Genomic DNA, 16,493 nt, shown 5'->3' on the forward strand with positions numbered 1-16,493 from the left:
AAAATGCAAAAATAGTCACAAATTTACCACAGGGGTGTAGTACCCCTTAAGATTGGCTACCAATTCAAATAGTCAATTAAAGAGCTGGTATAGATTCTGTTGATGATCATCATTGAAAACAACTTGATGACATTTGTAGGTTAACTGTAGAGATTATCCAAGGAGAGTCAGGACTCCTTCCATGTTTGTGTGTCATCCATGGAGGGGAAATATTGTACCTCCAGATAGCTTTGTCATTCACCCGGCAAATTATGCACACAGAGTGCTACGTGCTCAAACCGTTTTACAATTATTTACAATGCAGTGAAAGAGGAAACAAGGAATAACACTTGAAGAAACTGATTTGACTAATGAGATTATTTGACTTTACCAATTTTTAAATGTTTGAGTTTACAGACTCATTCTCATCCTAGTCTTAGGATATTTAAAATTATTACAGCATTAAACTTTTGTAACCAATATATTTCATTACTAGGTATTCAAGGCTGGTTTCCACTCACCATACCTAGCCAAGGCTGGGCAGCAACATCAGTTAGCAACAATGATCCTACATCACAATCAGATACACCTAAAGAAGCCACATCACACCAGGGATTAGAAAGAGTAGGTGGTGGCCTGGAACTAGCTATCAAGTTTGCACACCCTAATGATAGGGAGAAAGTTGTAGATGCAGCAAGAAGTATTGGCTGGTCACCACATGGGATTGTAGATGATGCTGAGATATGGGAGGAAGGTAAGTAATGGTTCTCAAGACTACATGTAAACCTGTCTTGATGCACCTGATGCATAAACTGAAATGTGTTTATACATATTCTTTTAATACAGATGTGATAAAATAAAATTTGTATGTTTTTTTTTTCATCTTGTTTGTAATTCAAATTCTAAGTTCATGAAAGACTGATTGTCTTCAAATACAATTTTATTATGGTGTTGTGCCAATTCCTGATAACAGAGGGGTGAAGGACTGAAGGTGTTTTCTGATTTGCTGAAGCTAAAAGAGACATCTAAGAACAGATCTACATGTATGACTGAGAACAAATTAAGGCATGTGGTATTGAAATATAACAAGAAAGACTAAGCATTTCTTACCTTTGCCCACAGATCATGATGATATGGACAGAGCTGTGTCGTCAACGGTGACCATTCATACAGATGCAGCATGGTTCCCAGATTTTGCTGCACTCAGACCTGGCCAAGATACTCTTGATGGACAGGCAAAGGCATACATCAGATACAAATTCTATGATAAAGGTATGCACTAAGCAACGTAGAGACTTCACTATTTATTCAATTTTCATCAAGTTAATGGCCTAATGTTGTTTATTTTAGAAGCCACCTTAAACTTTCAAAATTTAGGGTACTTTACAAATGATTTATTATGTTATTACATGCATTTTATGTGGACTGTCCACCTTTGGCACTGTACACTATAGTAGGTAGCCATGATCATTCGTAAATTTGTCATATGCAAAGATTTTTCATTAAATTGATCCCCCATTTCATGCAAATTCTGGACAAAAACTACAATCTCTTTTTCAGTGAAACTTATTGGTGATCTAAAATGATCGTATAATGAGGAGTTTTAGTTTCCTGCAAGTGTTTGAAGTATGGTTTAAAGATGTTGAAATAAAGAGTAGGTTAGGTTTGAGAGCACCCACTCTGGCTCCCACTCAAATCTGGTATAGATATTTATAAAACAAAAAGTGGATATTTACAAAACAAATTCTACATCTAAAATTATAAAGCAACATCAGCAGTATCCTTTTTGTTTAACATTGTTCAACAAATTGCATTTTTTACTTCAGCTGCTATATGTTCCAAATTGTGTTATGTAGACATCGGTGAAGATGGTTACGTCACAGCGGATTTCAAACATTCACAGCGATTCCAGGCTGCTCATACGCAGCCATTTACTTGGTAAGATTTTTTAACAGTTGAGTTGTTGTGGAATAGGCTTTTACGACAGGAGTTCATAATAATTAGAGTTGTTAGCGGGTTCGCCGTTGGACAAGTTTTGAACTGTCAAGCTTTCGTCAGAAGTAGCTCTGACTTCTTCAGGACAAAGTACCTAAGAATGAGACATGTAGGTCGCCCATACCTACTGGTGGCATTGAAAAGAGCCGTTCACTGAAGACTGTTTCTTCTCAACAGAGAACAAGTAGTTGACTTGTGGTTACGTGGTAATATGATTTCCATATTTGTGTTTTCACTCGTAAAGTGATTTATGACATGGTTATATTTAAGTGTAAAATTGCATTGTGTGTGCAAATACAGATATTCCCTAGGCTTAAGCAGCCATATCAGAACATAAAATAACAAGAATGTTTTTACATCACTTATTCAATGCTAGTTTGTATTTAGCATACCCAGTGGTTGCTTAATTTGCCAATTGTAAGTCTCTTAAGGGGGTACTACACCCCTGTGGTAAATTTGTAACTATTTTTGCATTTTTCTCAAAAAATAAAAACACACTGGTAAAAAAAGTTATACATATTATTGGGGCAAGGAACCCAATTACTACACTGAAATTTCAGTGACTCCAAGCGGTTCACAAGCGGTACCTTATTTCTTATCATAAATAACAAACCGCTTGTCTTTGGTCACAGAAATTCCAGTGCAGTAATTGGATTCCTTGCCCCTATAATATACATAACTTTTGTTACCACTGTGTTATTAGTTTTGAGAAAAATGCAAAATAGACACAATTTATCGAGGGGTGTAGTACCCCTTAAATTATTTTTTACTATATATTTCTTACAATAAAATTATTTTGGAAACCACAGAGATTCGCTAATCTATTTCACACACCATGGATTGAATGATGAAAGTTCTTTGTTTAACAAAGCTTAAGTAAAATACTCTGGAAAATGATTTGTACCATGGGAATCGGATGGAGGTCATTCATATTGTATTTCCTACATGATCCAGGTATTTGAGGGAGGAGAGACTTGAAGTGCAGTTATGGATGAGTTACAACCAGGATCACCCAGGTCAAGACCAACCCAGACCTCGCCATAGAGACAAACTCATTGGATGTGCATATGTTGACCTCTCACCCCTGATAGATAAGAGAAGTAAACATCATAGAGTCAGGTAAAACTATTGTATAGTATGTCTCAAAGCTTTTGCAGAAATTGACTCATCGTAGTGATTTCTACAATGTTTTCTCATCACAAAAGTCAAAGCAATGTGACATAATCTGATCCAATCAGATTAAAGTCTGCAATACTGAAATTGAGGCAAAGGTAGGGAGCAAATAAATCCAATGAAAAACAGTGGATCAGATTGTGTCTCATATAAGATATGGGCCAACACCACAACCGAATTCCTTATGCCAGCTTTAATAGCAGAACATCCAAATATTTGGTTTCGTCCACTAAACACTACGCCCTATCTTGCCAATCTTAAAGGTTACAAATGGTGGCCTTCATCTTAAAGACTTGAACGGCTGTGTCAAAGCAGTTCAGAAGAGAAAGGATTTGACACATTGCCATCATTAACATGAATCACCATTCAGAAATATAAATGCAGTGGAAAAAGTGAAATGTGTTACTTTGAACTTTCACTGTTTCAAGATATGTTAATTAACTGCAAGCAGTTTGCAGTAAATATCAGTGATATTGTTCATATACATGTAGGTCTACATAAAAGCAGACCTGTTTGCCATAATCTCCCTGATCTTTGCCAGTATTCCTAAATGCACTGAAGCTGCTGAAATTGATGTCACATTTTAGCCCTTTCAGCATCCATTGGGGCAGACAAATACATGTAGAAAATTGTAATATTTATTTTCATTAAGACTTTTGATGAAAACTAACTAAATAAATAAATAAATTTCAGAATTTATATAGCGCATTTTCCAGAGGATTCAAAGCGCTGTAATTTTGCTGCATGGTGAATCATCAGAATCAGATCGCATCAACTAAGCCCGAACCTGGGTCAAACCTATCCGCATCCACCCATTTTCTGCAGCTCCCCAAATTCCATTGGGTGAAGGAAGTTTTTGATAACCAAACAACTAATCACCGATTTTGAAAGCAGGAGGAAACCGGAGATCCTGGAGAAAACCTGCGAGAGCGAGCATGGAATCGGGATAAACCAAGTGCACATGAGTCCTTGGGCCGCGCCGGAGCTTGAACCCGGGACCTCAGTGGTGCAAGGCGAGGGAACTACCGCTATGCCAACTAGCTCCCCAAAACTAGATTGTTTTAAAACTCAATTGGTCTTAATGTTTTTCTTTACATTGTTACAGTGGGCTGTATCCATTGTTCAAACCAGGAGCAAGTAATCTAGGAGGAGCCTGTCTCAGAATTCATGTTAACATGGAGACCTCACATAGAAGACATGGTGACCAAGATGTAAGTTGACAATAAATTAGGTGGTTAATTGCTCTAAAGTGATATGATCAGGGTTTACAATCGGAACCCCTAATTTGACAGTGTTTATCAATATAATGAGGTAACTGATGATGTTTTATAACATGGAACTAATCTTTTAATATTTTGAAGGGCAGGTTTTGTTGTTTCATTGGGTGAAGTGGAACAGTCAGTCATTTCTGTGGAATAATCTTTATTTGCATTTCATTTCTAGGAATTGGATACAACAGATGATATCCCCATACCATCATACCGCTCAACTAGTGGCGTACGTCAAAGGCACAGTAGCACGGACAAGCAAAAAATAGTAGAGGATTGGCTAGAAGATGAACAAGCACAAGAGATTGAGAGACAAAGAAAAGCAAAGGAGGAGGAAGAAAGAAGACTAGCAGAAGAAGAGGCACAGAGGAATAGACCTGTGTCTATGAAGGTGCTAATAGAGAGAGCTATGCATCTACCTGTAGTGCAAGATGCTAGAGGGTACGGCATATTTTCTTCCTTCAATTAATTGTACATATGGACACGATCAAGGAAATGAGTCGGATGTCGCTAATATTGATTTTGAGAAAGTGTTAAAATTCTTTTGTTTTACATTGTTTTCTGCAATTGATAAATTGACGTAACTTCGCAAAAACAAGTCGTATCAACATGGGGTTTTCAGTTTCTGAAAGCTCTAAATGTGCTCTTTAGAAGTATATATGTAAAGGTTATTTTTGACCAGGGTCAACATGTGACTCATTCCCCTTGATCATGTCACATATAGGCTACATGTAATGTTTAAAGTTAAAATTCAAAACTGCTTTGTTCTACAATCACAATCAATTTGTCTGAATCCAATTAGGTGTAAAGTTGGAACATGTGTACACATTACAAATATGCCATAAAATTGGGTTTGAAAGTATTAACCAAATTCATTAAAAAAAATTGTACATCATGGCTTTAACAGATTGTAGTAGCTTTCTCTAAAACCAATGCTTTGAGAGTAGCAACACCAATGTTTTCTAAAAGTACAACATTCCATAGTTTTGCAACTCTTGGGAAATTGAATTGCTGTAAGGCAGTAAACGGATGCAGAATGCATTTTTTTCAACTTAATTTTGAATTAAGATGTCATTTGCGAGTGCTCAAAAGTACACAGTATACAATTGTGATTCATTTACACAATTGAAGTACAGATATCAATTGTTTTATATCTAAACAAAGTGGGTATCAAATCAAGTAAAGTTTCTTCAAAATTTTGTCAGAATTTCATGATTTTACAGCAAAAAACTATAAAAAAAACTATTAAAAAAATGAATTGAAAAATAAATTTTGAACTGAAATGGACGTGTTAAGAAAAATGAACGCGCACAGGCACTTTGAGACATACATAGTTTGTCAGTTGTTGGCATTTGGCATTGCATTTATATATGTATTTCAAATTTTCTGTCAACAGTTTGCACACCGTCGCACCAAGTTGTTACGTAACTTTCCAATCAGCAGAGGAGCCATTGGTAGTACAGACCACTACAGTAATGAATACAAATCACCCAACCTGGGGGTATGAAGCAAATGTTAAAGTTAGCAAAGAAGTCCTAGACAACCAGGTATGATATATGGTTTCATTATACAGACCACTACAGTAATGAATACAAATCACCCAACCTAAGGGTATGAAGTAAATGTTAAAGTCAGCAAAGAAGTCCTAGACAACCAGGTATGATATGTGATTTCATTATTTACCCTTTTGCTACCAAAACGAGGTCCTCCCTGCATACACATGCGCAAAAAGTTCATTTTTGTTTATCGCCCTTTTCTAGCAAGGCGCCAGAAGGTTTTTGCAAAGTGAATGCGGCAATTAAAGCACATGTTTGACATGCATACTCTCACTCAACACACACTTTGTGGGTAGAATTTCGTTTTGAGATGACCGTGCGATCCTTAGTAAAAGATACATTTTGGTTTCGGATTTGCTAGCTGGACCAAATTTATCACCTAGGTTAAATATAATCCACATACTTTCTTTGTTGTGTTAGTACTAATTTTGATACTATTGAAATGGGAGCTACCTTCAGGAGACATGGACAGATGTTGATATCATATCCTCCATTAAATAAGCAAATTATTGTACTATTTTACTAATTTCAGTGTTTTGTGATGAAACTATGGCATCAGACGGGCTCTGCAGCTAACCAGGGTAGTGATCGTGTACTAGGCTTCTGTTCTATTGATATGGGACCATTAATGGCAGGATTCCGTAGTCTCAATGGCTGGTACAATATTATGGATTTCAGTGGACAGTGCCATGGACAAATAAAGGTAAGAAAAGAATATGTATGAGACTTGTAACTTGCCAGGATGGCTCCCTCGCTTAATGGTGTTCACAACTCAGTATTTCAAAGAATTCTTCTGTTTTCTAATGTTTTCTGGCATGTTCATTGAATCATAATACCTGTCTTCCCTGGCAACTTTCCGCTTATTTTGTGAGAACAGGTTTTGCACTTGTTGAACAATGTATACTGTCGGCTGTAATAAAACAAATGGATTGTAAAATGTGATAAAAGACTTCTAAACCATTGTAGGTGTCCATAGTCTCGAAAGAGAGTTCATAGTCCATGCTAACATAACTTGCTACTATTGAAAAACTTTACAACTTTTGTGGGTGATTTTTCTTATAGCAAACAGTATGTTTTATTTTGTTTTATTTTTCATTGAAGAGAGACAATAATCTGCCATTTTGAATCCTAATGACTGACTGGAATATGGTGGCTCAGCAGCAGAAAGACATACATTGGCTGCTGTGTGTATGATTGCTTATAATATGCTCAAGTCTGTTCATGCATTCTGCATTGATCCACCTTTGTTCCGTAACCATTAAGGTATAGGACATTTTTTGTTTTTGCTATAGCCCCCAAATGAAATGTATTTACCGTAACCACTCGGGTATAAGCCCACCCGCCTAGATGGCAGATTTCACTTCAAAAATGGGGGTGGGCTTATAACCGGGGAAGGGCTAGTGCTGGAATTTTAAAATAAGAACAATTATCCCTCATCTGTATGTGCCCAATGTACCAGTAATTTCTATCTTTTATGTCAATTTCAATGTCAAGTGTGGAATGTTAATTATCAACTGATATGTTTTTAATTTGTTCTTAAATATGAGAGCAAAGCATTGACTTGGCCAAAATTTAGTACTGGGCTTATACCTGAGTGCACCCTTGTTCCCAGAATGTTTTGAAAAATAGGGGGTGGGCTTATAGCCGAAGGTGGGCTTATACCGGGTAGTTACGGTAATTATGTGTGTATTCACTCAGGTAGCATTGTGTGTGAATATTACATCCGAACTAAGTGCTATTCTTTTTTATGGTCATTTTAGTGTCTAAAATGGCCCAAAATGAGGGGTTTTCAATATTGCCGTCCATTTCTAATCGTCACCCCCATAGACTTTACATGTCAAATAAAAAGGCCCATAAAAATTGAATAGCACTTAGTTCGGATGTAAAATTCACACAAAATGCTTTTTGAGTGATGACAAAGAAAATTAAATACTTTTCATTCGGTGGCTATGTGGAATTTTTTTATTGTATTGCTTGTACAATGACATATTCACAATAAAATGTCCATCTGAAACAAAGGTGTTGAGTGTACTCATGCATAATTATAACCAACAATCAAATACACAATAACTAATGGAAATGGGCTATTACAGTTGAAATCGACAAACCCTGTGGAAAACATGACCTTAATCTTCCACACAAGGAATGTGAATTTCAAATTCCACTTCAAATCTACACCTCCTGTGTGAGAGATTAAGGGTATGTCTTCCACAAGGTGGTGTATGGATTTCAACTGGCATAGCCCAATGTCTTTCTGCTACAGAGCCATTGAATCCAATGTATCGTTTTGCACATCATACATGGATCAGTATAGAAGATATTCATCTGATTGGTTTCACTTATTACAGGTTTCTATCACACCCTGTGAAAGTTTATCACCCTTGAAGAAGCCACCAAAACAAAGGACATTAACAGTAAGTATTATTCCTTTCCATTGTAAATGGAGGAAATATCAACAAAATATTACAGGCCATGAAGTTTTGTTGTTCAAATTTACACATTTTAATTTTTTTTCAGCAAATTCACTCACTTTTTCAGACAGTTTTCAAAAAAGTGCCTGGTGTAGTCTAAAAATAAGCAGATATGTGCACAGGTTTTCATTAGTACAGGGGCATGGTTTCTATCATCTGGCTGATATCCCCAATTGAAGCCTAACTGGATAGAAAATGAAGTTACAACTTCAAATTTCCCTGACTGGCTGGCAATACCCCCTGACTGAAGGATAACTCTTTTTGCACATGCCCATGAAAATTGGTAATCTCAAACTATAATACCATCACTGGTTTCTTAAACAAAAGTACAAATATTTTAAAATGTGACACTGTTAAATCTTGTAAAATCAAGCAAGCAAAATTTGAAAACAATCAAACTTAATTTTGTTGTATCAATTACAACCATAAATGTTTTTCCATTATATTGTCTAGATGTCTCCAAACACATCATCTATTTTCGTACCAGGCGTATCATACATCATTCCACATCCAGCACCCCCTGGAGTAAATACATCGCTGTCAAGTGAAAATCAGGTACTGTCGTCTGTACAAGGCCATTTTGAGAAACATTTGAAAAACATCCGCAAGTTTCATCAAGATCTTCAAGACAGGTTGAAAGTCCATCTTCCAGATGTGCCCCAAGGAGATGAAAATAGCAAGGAACTAGTGGCAGAACATAGAAATACAGTGTTTGTGCAAGAGCCACCAGTACCGTCCTCTGTCACTTCGTCTTTCCTTGTTCAGAATCTAAGGTAATACTTACTTTTGTTTGTTTGCTTTGCTTTGCGTGCAATAAAGTTTTCACTGCATTCATGTAGAAATATGTTTTGAACACCTATCCTATGCACTGTATCTGGATCTGGATTTGGTTAAGTCGGCAAGGCATCCCGAGGGAAACATTCCACCAACTTTGTGAACGGAAACTTGCTCTATTTAAACGTGGTGTCTGGTGCTTGGGTGAAGGTGGTCGTTGAGCACTGATTTGAAGGATGCTATTGTGGAACAGTTGACAATGTGAGCTGGGAGTTTATTCCACTCTGGTATGGTTGTTGGGAAAAAAGACTGCTTGTAGACTGCCTTGTGGTGTCTTGGCTGGATGAGTTTCTGTTGGTGCCCCCGTGTGTTTCTGGTGTTGAACTTGGCATAATTTGAGATAGGTACATCCACGATATGGTTGATCATCTTGTATAACATGGTGATCTTCTGTGATTTTCGTCTTGACTCCAGTGGTTGCCAGTCAAGATCCCTAAGAAGTTTAGTTACTGTCCCTGGTTCTCTGCTGTATTCTGATTTACAAAATCTTGCTGCCTGTTTTTGAATACTATTGAGGGAATAATTGTTCTTTTGAAGGTATGGGTTCCAGGCTGTAGAAGCGTATTCTAATAAAGGTTGAACAAGTGAATGATACGCTGTTTCTTTGATGGTTGAGTTACAGCTCCATAGGTTGCGTCGAACCACATTCAGGACACGCTGTGCCTTTTTGACGGTGTCTTGTGTTTGAAGAGTCCAGTCGAGTGTCTCGGTCAGTTGGATGCCCAAATATGTTGCAGAGGTGACTCTTTGCAACTCCTGGCCACAGAAGTTGTAAGTTCTTTCAGGGGGAAATCTCGTTTTGAAATTGATGGTGCAACATTTGCTAGGATTGAATTCCATAAGCCACTTTTCTTGCCAATCTTCTAAGATACGGAGATCATTTTGCAACGCAGTGATGTCACTCCTGGTTTTGATGGTTTTATACAGTAAACAATCATCCGCTGAAGAGGCGGGCTGTGGATGACAGATGTTGTGGCAAATCATTGATGTAGATGAGAAAACCCAGGGGTCCAATGACTGTGCCTTGAGGGATGCCAGATGTTACACAAGATTCTGTGGAGGACTCTCCATCGACAAGCACTTTTTGGGATCGACCAACAAGGAAGTTCTTTATCCAGTTTGAGATGGGGCCAGTTATCCCGTAATAGTAGAATTTTGAGATGAGACGTTGGTGTGGCACCTTGTCGAACGCCTTTAAAAAATCAAGCACTGCGGCGTCGACAGTATGGTTCTTGTCCAGTTCTTGAGCGATGTCATTAATTGTCAAAATAAGCTGTGTTTCAGTTGAGCGTTTTGCTCGGAAGCCATGTTGGTAGTCTGTCAAAATGGAGTTTGATTCCAAGTGCTTCATTATGTGGCTATGCAAAATGTGTTCCATGATTTTTGAGGCTACACAAGTTAACAAAACACCACGGTAGTTGGCGGTCTTGGTTCGGTTTCCCTTTTTGAAAATAGGTGTTATGTTTTTAAGACTGTATATTTTGACAGCACCTTGTAATGAAGGCATGCAAACTTGTCTCCTTGGCACTGATTACTTTGATAATAAATTGTATTGAGTGTCCGGTTTTGTAAAGTATGACATGGATAAGGTTAATTCATTTGTAATTGCCCTGCCCTTGTAGTACTAGAACCAGGCCTAGAATAGGTAATTTGGCAATCTCCTTGACAGGAAATTTAGTCATTTGGAGGGAAATTTTGTGCCCTGGATAAAGAAATACATAAGAAATGGTGGGAAATCCTGCTAAGTTGGAGGGAAATTTATCTCTCTTACCGGAAAATAAACATATTTTCCAGGCCTGACTAGAACTCGCAATATACATTTCTTAATTTTCATTTGCAGAAAAAATCTCCAGGAGCTTGACCTTGTTCATCAGAAACTACAGCAGAAGCTTTCCAAATCTGAGATCAGAAATCACACAGAGCCACCTCGGCTAGATTCAATATCCTCCCAACAAAGCAGTGGCACAGGACCACAGGTCATAAATGATGACAGAGCAGAGCAAAGCTCAGAAAGTAACTCAATTGCAAGTGAAATTACTAGAAGCAGTAACCAGCCATACCATCATGAGCATGCTTTTGATGATGTACAAGATGGCCTACCAACCATGGATGAACAGAACCAAGATGCAAGAGGGCTTGTTGGCTCTCCATCTGAACACAGTGAAAACTGGGAAGACAGTGTGCAATTTGATGGTGGTGGTGATATTTTGAAGCCATCAGAGGAGCATCATCAAGAGATGCTGCATCAATTTAGAGATCCAGGTGAATTTGATGGAGATTTATCAGATGTAGTTGTGCCAAAAGCTCTCAATGACATCTCATCAGCACATTTTGGTCATAATGCAGGAGCAGACTTTATGACAAGTTATCCTGCCACGAAATCTTGGACATCCGCGAATCTTGATAATGGTGCTGGGGCAGATTTTATGCCAAGTTATCCAAATCCTCAATCACAGATGTATGAAGAGCAAAACCAGTTACTTTTAAGATTAAATGATGATGACAGTCTACCTCCTGGAAACAGAAAACCTGATGACCAGAGACATGCGTTTGTTATGGATGATGTTAGAAAGAATGAAATGTCCGTAGGAAGTAACATTGAATCCTATGGAGAAGATGAACACAAAACAAGGTATGCTTCAGATCAAAATGATGACCAAAGATCAATTAAAAGTACAAGTGGAAGTGATAGTAGTGATGATGAGAATCACTACAGGTCACAAGAGAGTCGTCCACCTAGATCTGCGCACATACGTACACTTCCTCAAGCTACAAGCCAAACTTTGCAAAGTAGTGAACAAAGGATGAGAATTCTTGCAGATACGACTAACCGTCAGCATGACATTCAAAGCAAAGAACGTGCAATACATAGAAATACAAAAGAGAAAATGGACTCTCAAAGAGATATACCAGTGCTTGTAGAACAAATGTCTGGTCATGCTAAAGACACTAGCAATGATTCTAATATTCCTTCTGTTAGTACTTATCATAGAGCGAAAATTGCCAGTAGGCATACTCTTGAGGATCATTTGAAGAATTTATCAGAACAAACACAAGATCCAATACCTGATAACAGCAGCATACCAAGACCAGCTCTGGATGGCACTGATCAATTACTAGGAAGAACTCAATCACATGAAGCATTTGAGAGGCAGAGAAGTTTATCTTTGAGCAGTGATGATTCTGTGGTTTTGACCATCGACCCTGAAGTTGCTGAGAGACAACAGAGATTGATGCAACAAAGAACTGTGAAGCCTTCAGTGTATCCTTTTACATTACTACCAATGTGATATTGTTGTGCAGTTGAAGTGGCTACTTGTGACAAAAATGTGTATAATTGTAGCAAGAACACAACTACAGCACAGTTATTGATCAAGACTGATGAAACCTTGTTTGATTGCGTCTATATATATAACTTTGGTTATTATACTGTATAAGTATTAGATGGCCGCATCTTTGCTATGTGTAGCACCATTTATAATAAAAGTAAGAAGTAAAGAAACTAGTTCACATCTGACGATACTGTCGATCAAACTCCTCACAGCCTGTGATTGGTTAATAGCGCATAAGTGGGGTGTTAATTTACCTGGTGTCTTCATTAGAGAAAATCAGCAATAATCACAACAAATCATAAACTGTATCTGAGTTTGATTGACTAGTGACAGTAGACACAAACTAGTTTTTGTATTTCTGACTATTATTATAGTCCTTAAAAATACTACTTCTTTGTCAGTGACATTGCTCCTCATTCAGTCCTCTTTTGTGTTCCCTGATGTTGTGTTTTGTGATCATTGCAGAATTACATAATTCACTTAGGGATTCAATCATGTTTCACCGTTGTTCATCACCGTTTAACAACGATGCGGCAGCGTCGTCTGCGTGGTTTACTTGGCGAGGGCAGCTTTAGCTGCCCGGCCGGTAAACCACGCACGCTACCGACGCGAGTTGTTAAACGGTTATGAACAACGGTGAAACATGATTGAATCCCTTTCAACAACGAAAAGAAGCTAAAGGTCGTATAATTCACATGATTATTTCATGAGGAATGTCAGGTAATCATTGCCACTCAGCCTTACAAAAACTTCGATGATTTTTCTGTTAAAATCAGCAATAAAACTGGGATAAAAGTACAGAATAAAACTGCAATGTTTAGCCGCTGAAAAATACTGAATTTAATTTGTAAAGCTTGCATACGCACACAGGTTCCAAACATGACGCCAATTTTACGGCGCTCTCGGCAGTAACGCGTAGTCTCGCTTTCGCGTTCGGCATATACGCTTATAGTAAAAGTGTGGATTCATCACGGATTAACAACGGTTGGCTCCTGTACAAAGGTATAGGAGGAGTTGTTGAAATCAAATTGAAACACCTAATGCAAAGTCTCACAGTTGTCAGATTAAGGTTGAATTGAATTTAATGTTTATTAGCTAGAAGTGCTACTAGTTGTTTGATAATAATTCTGTGCTAATAGTAATAATTGATAAAACCATAAAATAAATAATATTTCAAATGCAATATTTCCTTGACCTGTTACTTCAGACCATCTGCAATGTCTACCAGTGCTCCTGTACCTAATTTCTTCCTACCTCCCCAGGACTTGGAGGCATCCATGAGAGCCTTACATAATGCTGTCACTTTCCTGCCTAGAGGTCAACCCAGAGATGGGGATATGCAAAGTGATGTAAGTATTGCTACTGTTCTGTGACAAGACATCTCTAGAACCATGACGGAGAAAAATGTTTTGTAGTGTCAGTAAATATGCATTTGAAGATTTTCAACAACTTGCTAAGATTAACTTGTACAAGTATGGAGGTAAATGAAACAATCAAATGTTCTTATACCCAGAAGTTTGGCACTTTTTTGCCACTTCAGCGCGTAAACACAGAAATGGGGTTCTGATTGGTCGATAGACTCATCTCATCAACACCTCTTGCTAATCAAACCGGTATAACATCTAATGATCCTGATGTTTTATGCGATAAACATGATGCGTGCATGTTGAGAAAAAAAATATGTGCTTTTACCAAACTTTCTAGGTAGCATTTGCAGTACATATTTTTTGTTCTGAATATTATTTTGATTGGTCATTCTCAAAAGGGTTTTTACTATTTTCACAGACAGAAATGCCCCTCAGAACAAACCATTTAGAGAAATGACTCATTGCAACAAAATCATTCCAGATTTATGGGCTTTCATAGAATAGTGTGTTTAAAAGACCCTTTCAAATAATTTTTGTTTTTTTTTGTAGAAATTAATGACCCTTTAGTCATTTTTTTCCTCAGGATCCGATTATACCAGTTTTTACAGGTTAAAATGGGCTATTTTTAATAAATATTTGTGCTCAACCTTTTACAGGAATCTTCCAGCCGAACCTACCAGAAGGCCCAAGCAGCTGCTGAGCTTGCTAGCAGACTTGGTGGTGGTTTCTCTTCAGCAGCTCCCATGGCAACGCAACATCCACCTGAAAAAGGAGCAGGGTTTGGATTGAATACTCGGAAACCAAAGCTCAACGCTCCTAGTGCTGATGAAGCTAAGAGAATAGCTAAGATATTTGGTTCCAAATATTCAATGCAATTATGAGATTATATATGACAATACTATGTGATAGCCTTTTTATATGATTTAATGAAGGTCACTGTTTAAAAGTGATTTTCAAAAGCTTGCCAAATCAGATGTGACGCATCTATCTAAAATCTATCCATTAAATCAAAATCTGTTCACAAATGGGAGTCTTTTTACATCAAAATGTGTATATCTCAAGACCTTTTCATGTTTTGATCAGAAAGTGCAATATTTGAATTCTGCAGATTCTCTTTAAGGTGTGTGGTCTGATTTGACCATTCAGTGTTTTGTCCTTTACATGTAGGCATAACACCAAAACAATCTGATCAGAAGTTTTGAGTTCAATTACTCCAGCAGTTTGGATATTGATGAAATTACCACTTGTTGATACCATCTAAAGGTAGCATCTCGCAAATATCGCAAGCCTAAAACTTTTCCATCAGATGCCAATCAGATGCCAAAATGTTGATGTGGTAAAGTAGTGGACAAGGCTATGAATTGGGTCACCACCTTTAAAGTAGATTCATGTCGGGGGTAAGAAGGCTCTATCTGCAATAGCTGCCAGATGTCGGATGTCTACTTAATATAGAATGCAGAAAATGTTAAATGACTATAGGGCAGATTTTACAGGTGAACTAACCCATTGATGTGTTACTTCTCACTCTGCTATTGTTAAAACAAAAGTAATATCTGCTAAAATGTTATTTCTACATAATATAGTATTACAGAGGCATTTGAGGATATTGCTGCAACCCCATGTTGCAAAGTTGCACAACAGTACCCATAATGTGATTGATTTTCATACATCTTTTTATGACAATATATTATGATGAAGAACAAAGTACAGTGCGAGAGGACGGATTTGAGGCATATTTAGTTGTACTTGGGGACCTTTTTGTGAGTGAATGGTTGAAAGGGTGCAGAATGGGCTATTGCAGTTGAAACCTGAATGGGTGACTCCATTGGAAATCTACACCCCCTGTGTGAGAGATTAATGTCATTTCTTCCGTAGGGGGTGTATGGATTTCAACTGCAATAGCTCAATTACATGGCATGATGAAACAACTCAAGCTGTGCGTATGATTACCTGTGAGGGGTTCACTCAAATGCACAGTGCATGCCCAGCAATTAAACACAGCAGGTGATGGAGGTACGTCTCTCTGCCGCTGAGCCATCAATATGATATTCAAGTAACATGCGACTCAGGCATCAAATACAAAGTTGAAATTCAAAACACACCATGTCTGATAGGTGTGATATCTGTAAGGTGTTTTTCTTTAGTTCTTTTTTTTTTTGTTGGTTCCTTTATATAACGTGACATTTAAACATTTTCGTGCAACCCTTTCTAACCTTTTATGCAAACATGTGTTTATCTGTACGGACAACCTTGGGAGCTGATTCTGGCTGCAGTGGTTATTCTAGATGTAGGTTGATCAGGATACTGCTGATGGACATCTGCCATCTTGCTCCAAATGTGATCAGTATGCTAATAACATACACTAGAGCCTTGTGGACTTAACAAAGCACACTCTATATCGTTCACATTTTGTTTTGTTTTTTCTTGTTTGTTATGTTATCATTAATTTTATGAGTATATAGATTGTTATAAAGTTAATTTTTTATTACTTCCGTGGTCCAGTTATGCGATGCGCCGA

General features: G+C 37.6%; 1 protein-coding gene across 1 annotated transcript in view; it reads left to right on the forward strand.

Annotated features, from left to right (window-relative positions):
* LOC140160242 (C2 domain-containing protein 3-like) overlaps positions 1 to 14,883 on the forward strand; it is a 59,113-nt gene extending 44,230 nt beyond the window's left edge. The window contains exons 32-44 of the mRNA XM_072183517.1: positions 476 to 733; positions 1,102 to 1,251; positions 1,806 to 1,917; positions 2,929 to 3,093; positions 4,253 to 4,358; positions 4,591 to 4,856; positions 5,812 to 5,962; positions 6,504 to 6,674; positions 8,320 to 8,385; positions 8,896 to 9,215; positions 11,117 to 12,538; positions 13,816 to 13,957; positions 14,632 to 14,883. Coding sequence (XP_072039618.1) covers positions 476 to 733; positions 1,102 to 1,251; positions 1,806 to 1,917; positions 2,929 to 3,093; positions 4,253 to 4,358; positions 4,591 to 4,856; positions 5,812 to 5,962; positions 6,504 to 6,674; positions 8,320 to 8,385; positions 8,896 to 9,215; positions 11,117 to 12,538; positions 13,816 to 13,957; positions 14,632 to 14,856 — 3,554 coding nt within the window. The 3' untranslated portion in view covers positions 14,857 to 14,883. The remainder of the gene's footprint in view (positions 1 to 475; positions 734 to 1,101; positions 1,252 to 1,805; positions 1,918 to 2,928; positions 3,094 to 4,252; positions 4,359 to 4,590; positions 4,857 to 5,811; positions 5,963 to 6,503; positions 6,675 to 8,319; positions 8,386 to 8,895; positions 9,216 to 11,116; positions 12,539 to 13,815; positions 13,958 to 14,631) is intronic.
* The last annotated feature ends 1,610 nt before the right edge of the window (positions 14,884 to 16,493 follow it).

The sequence above is a fragment of the Amphiura filiformis genome, chromosome 9 (assembly GCF_039555335.1).
Source record: "Amphiura filiformis chromosome 9, Afil_fr2py, whole genome shotgun sequence".
In the NCBI taxonomy this organism is placed as follows: domain Eukaryota; kingdom Metazoa; phylum Echinodermata; class Ophiuroidea; order Amphilepidida; family Amphiuridae; genus Amphiura; species Amphiura filiformis.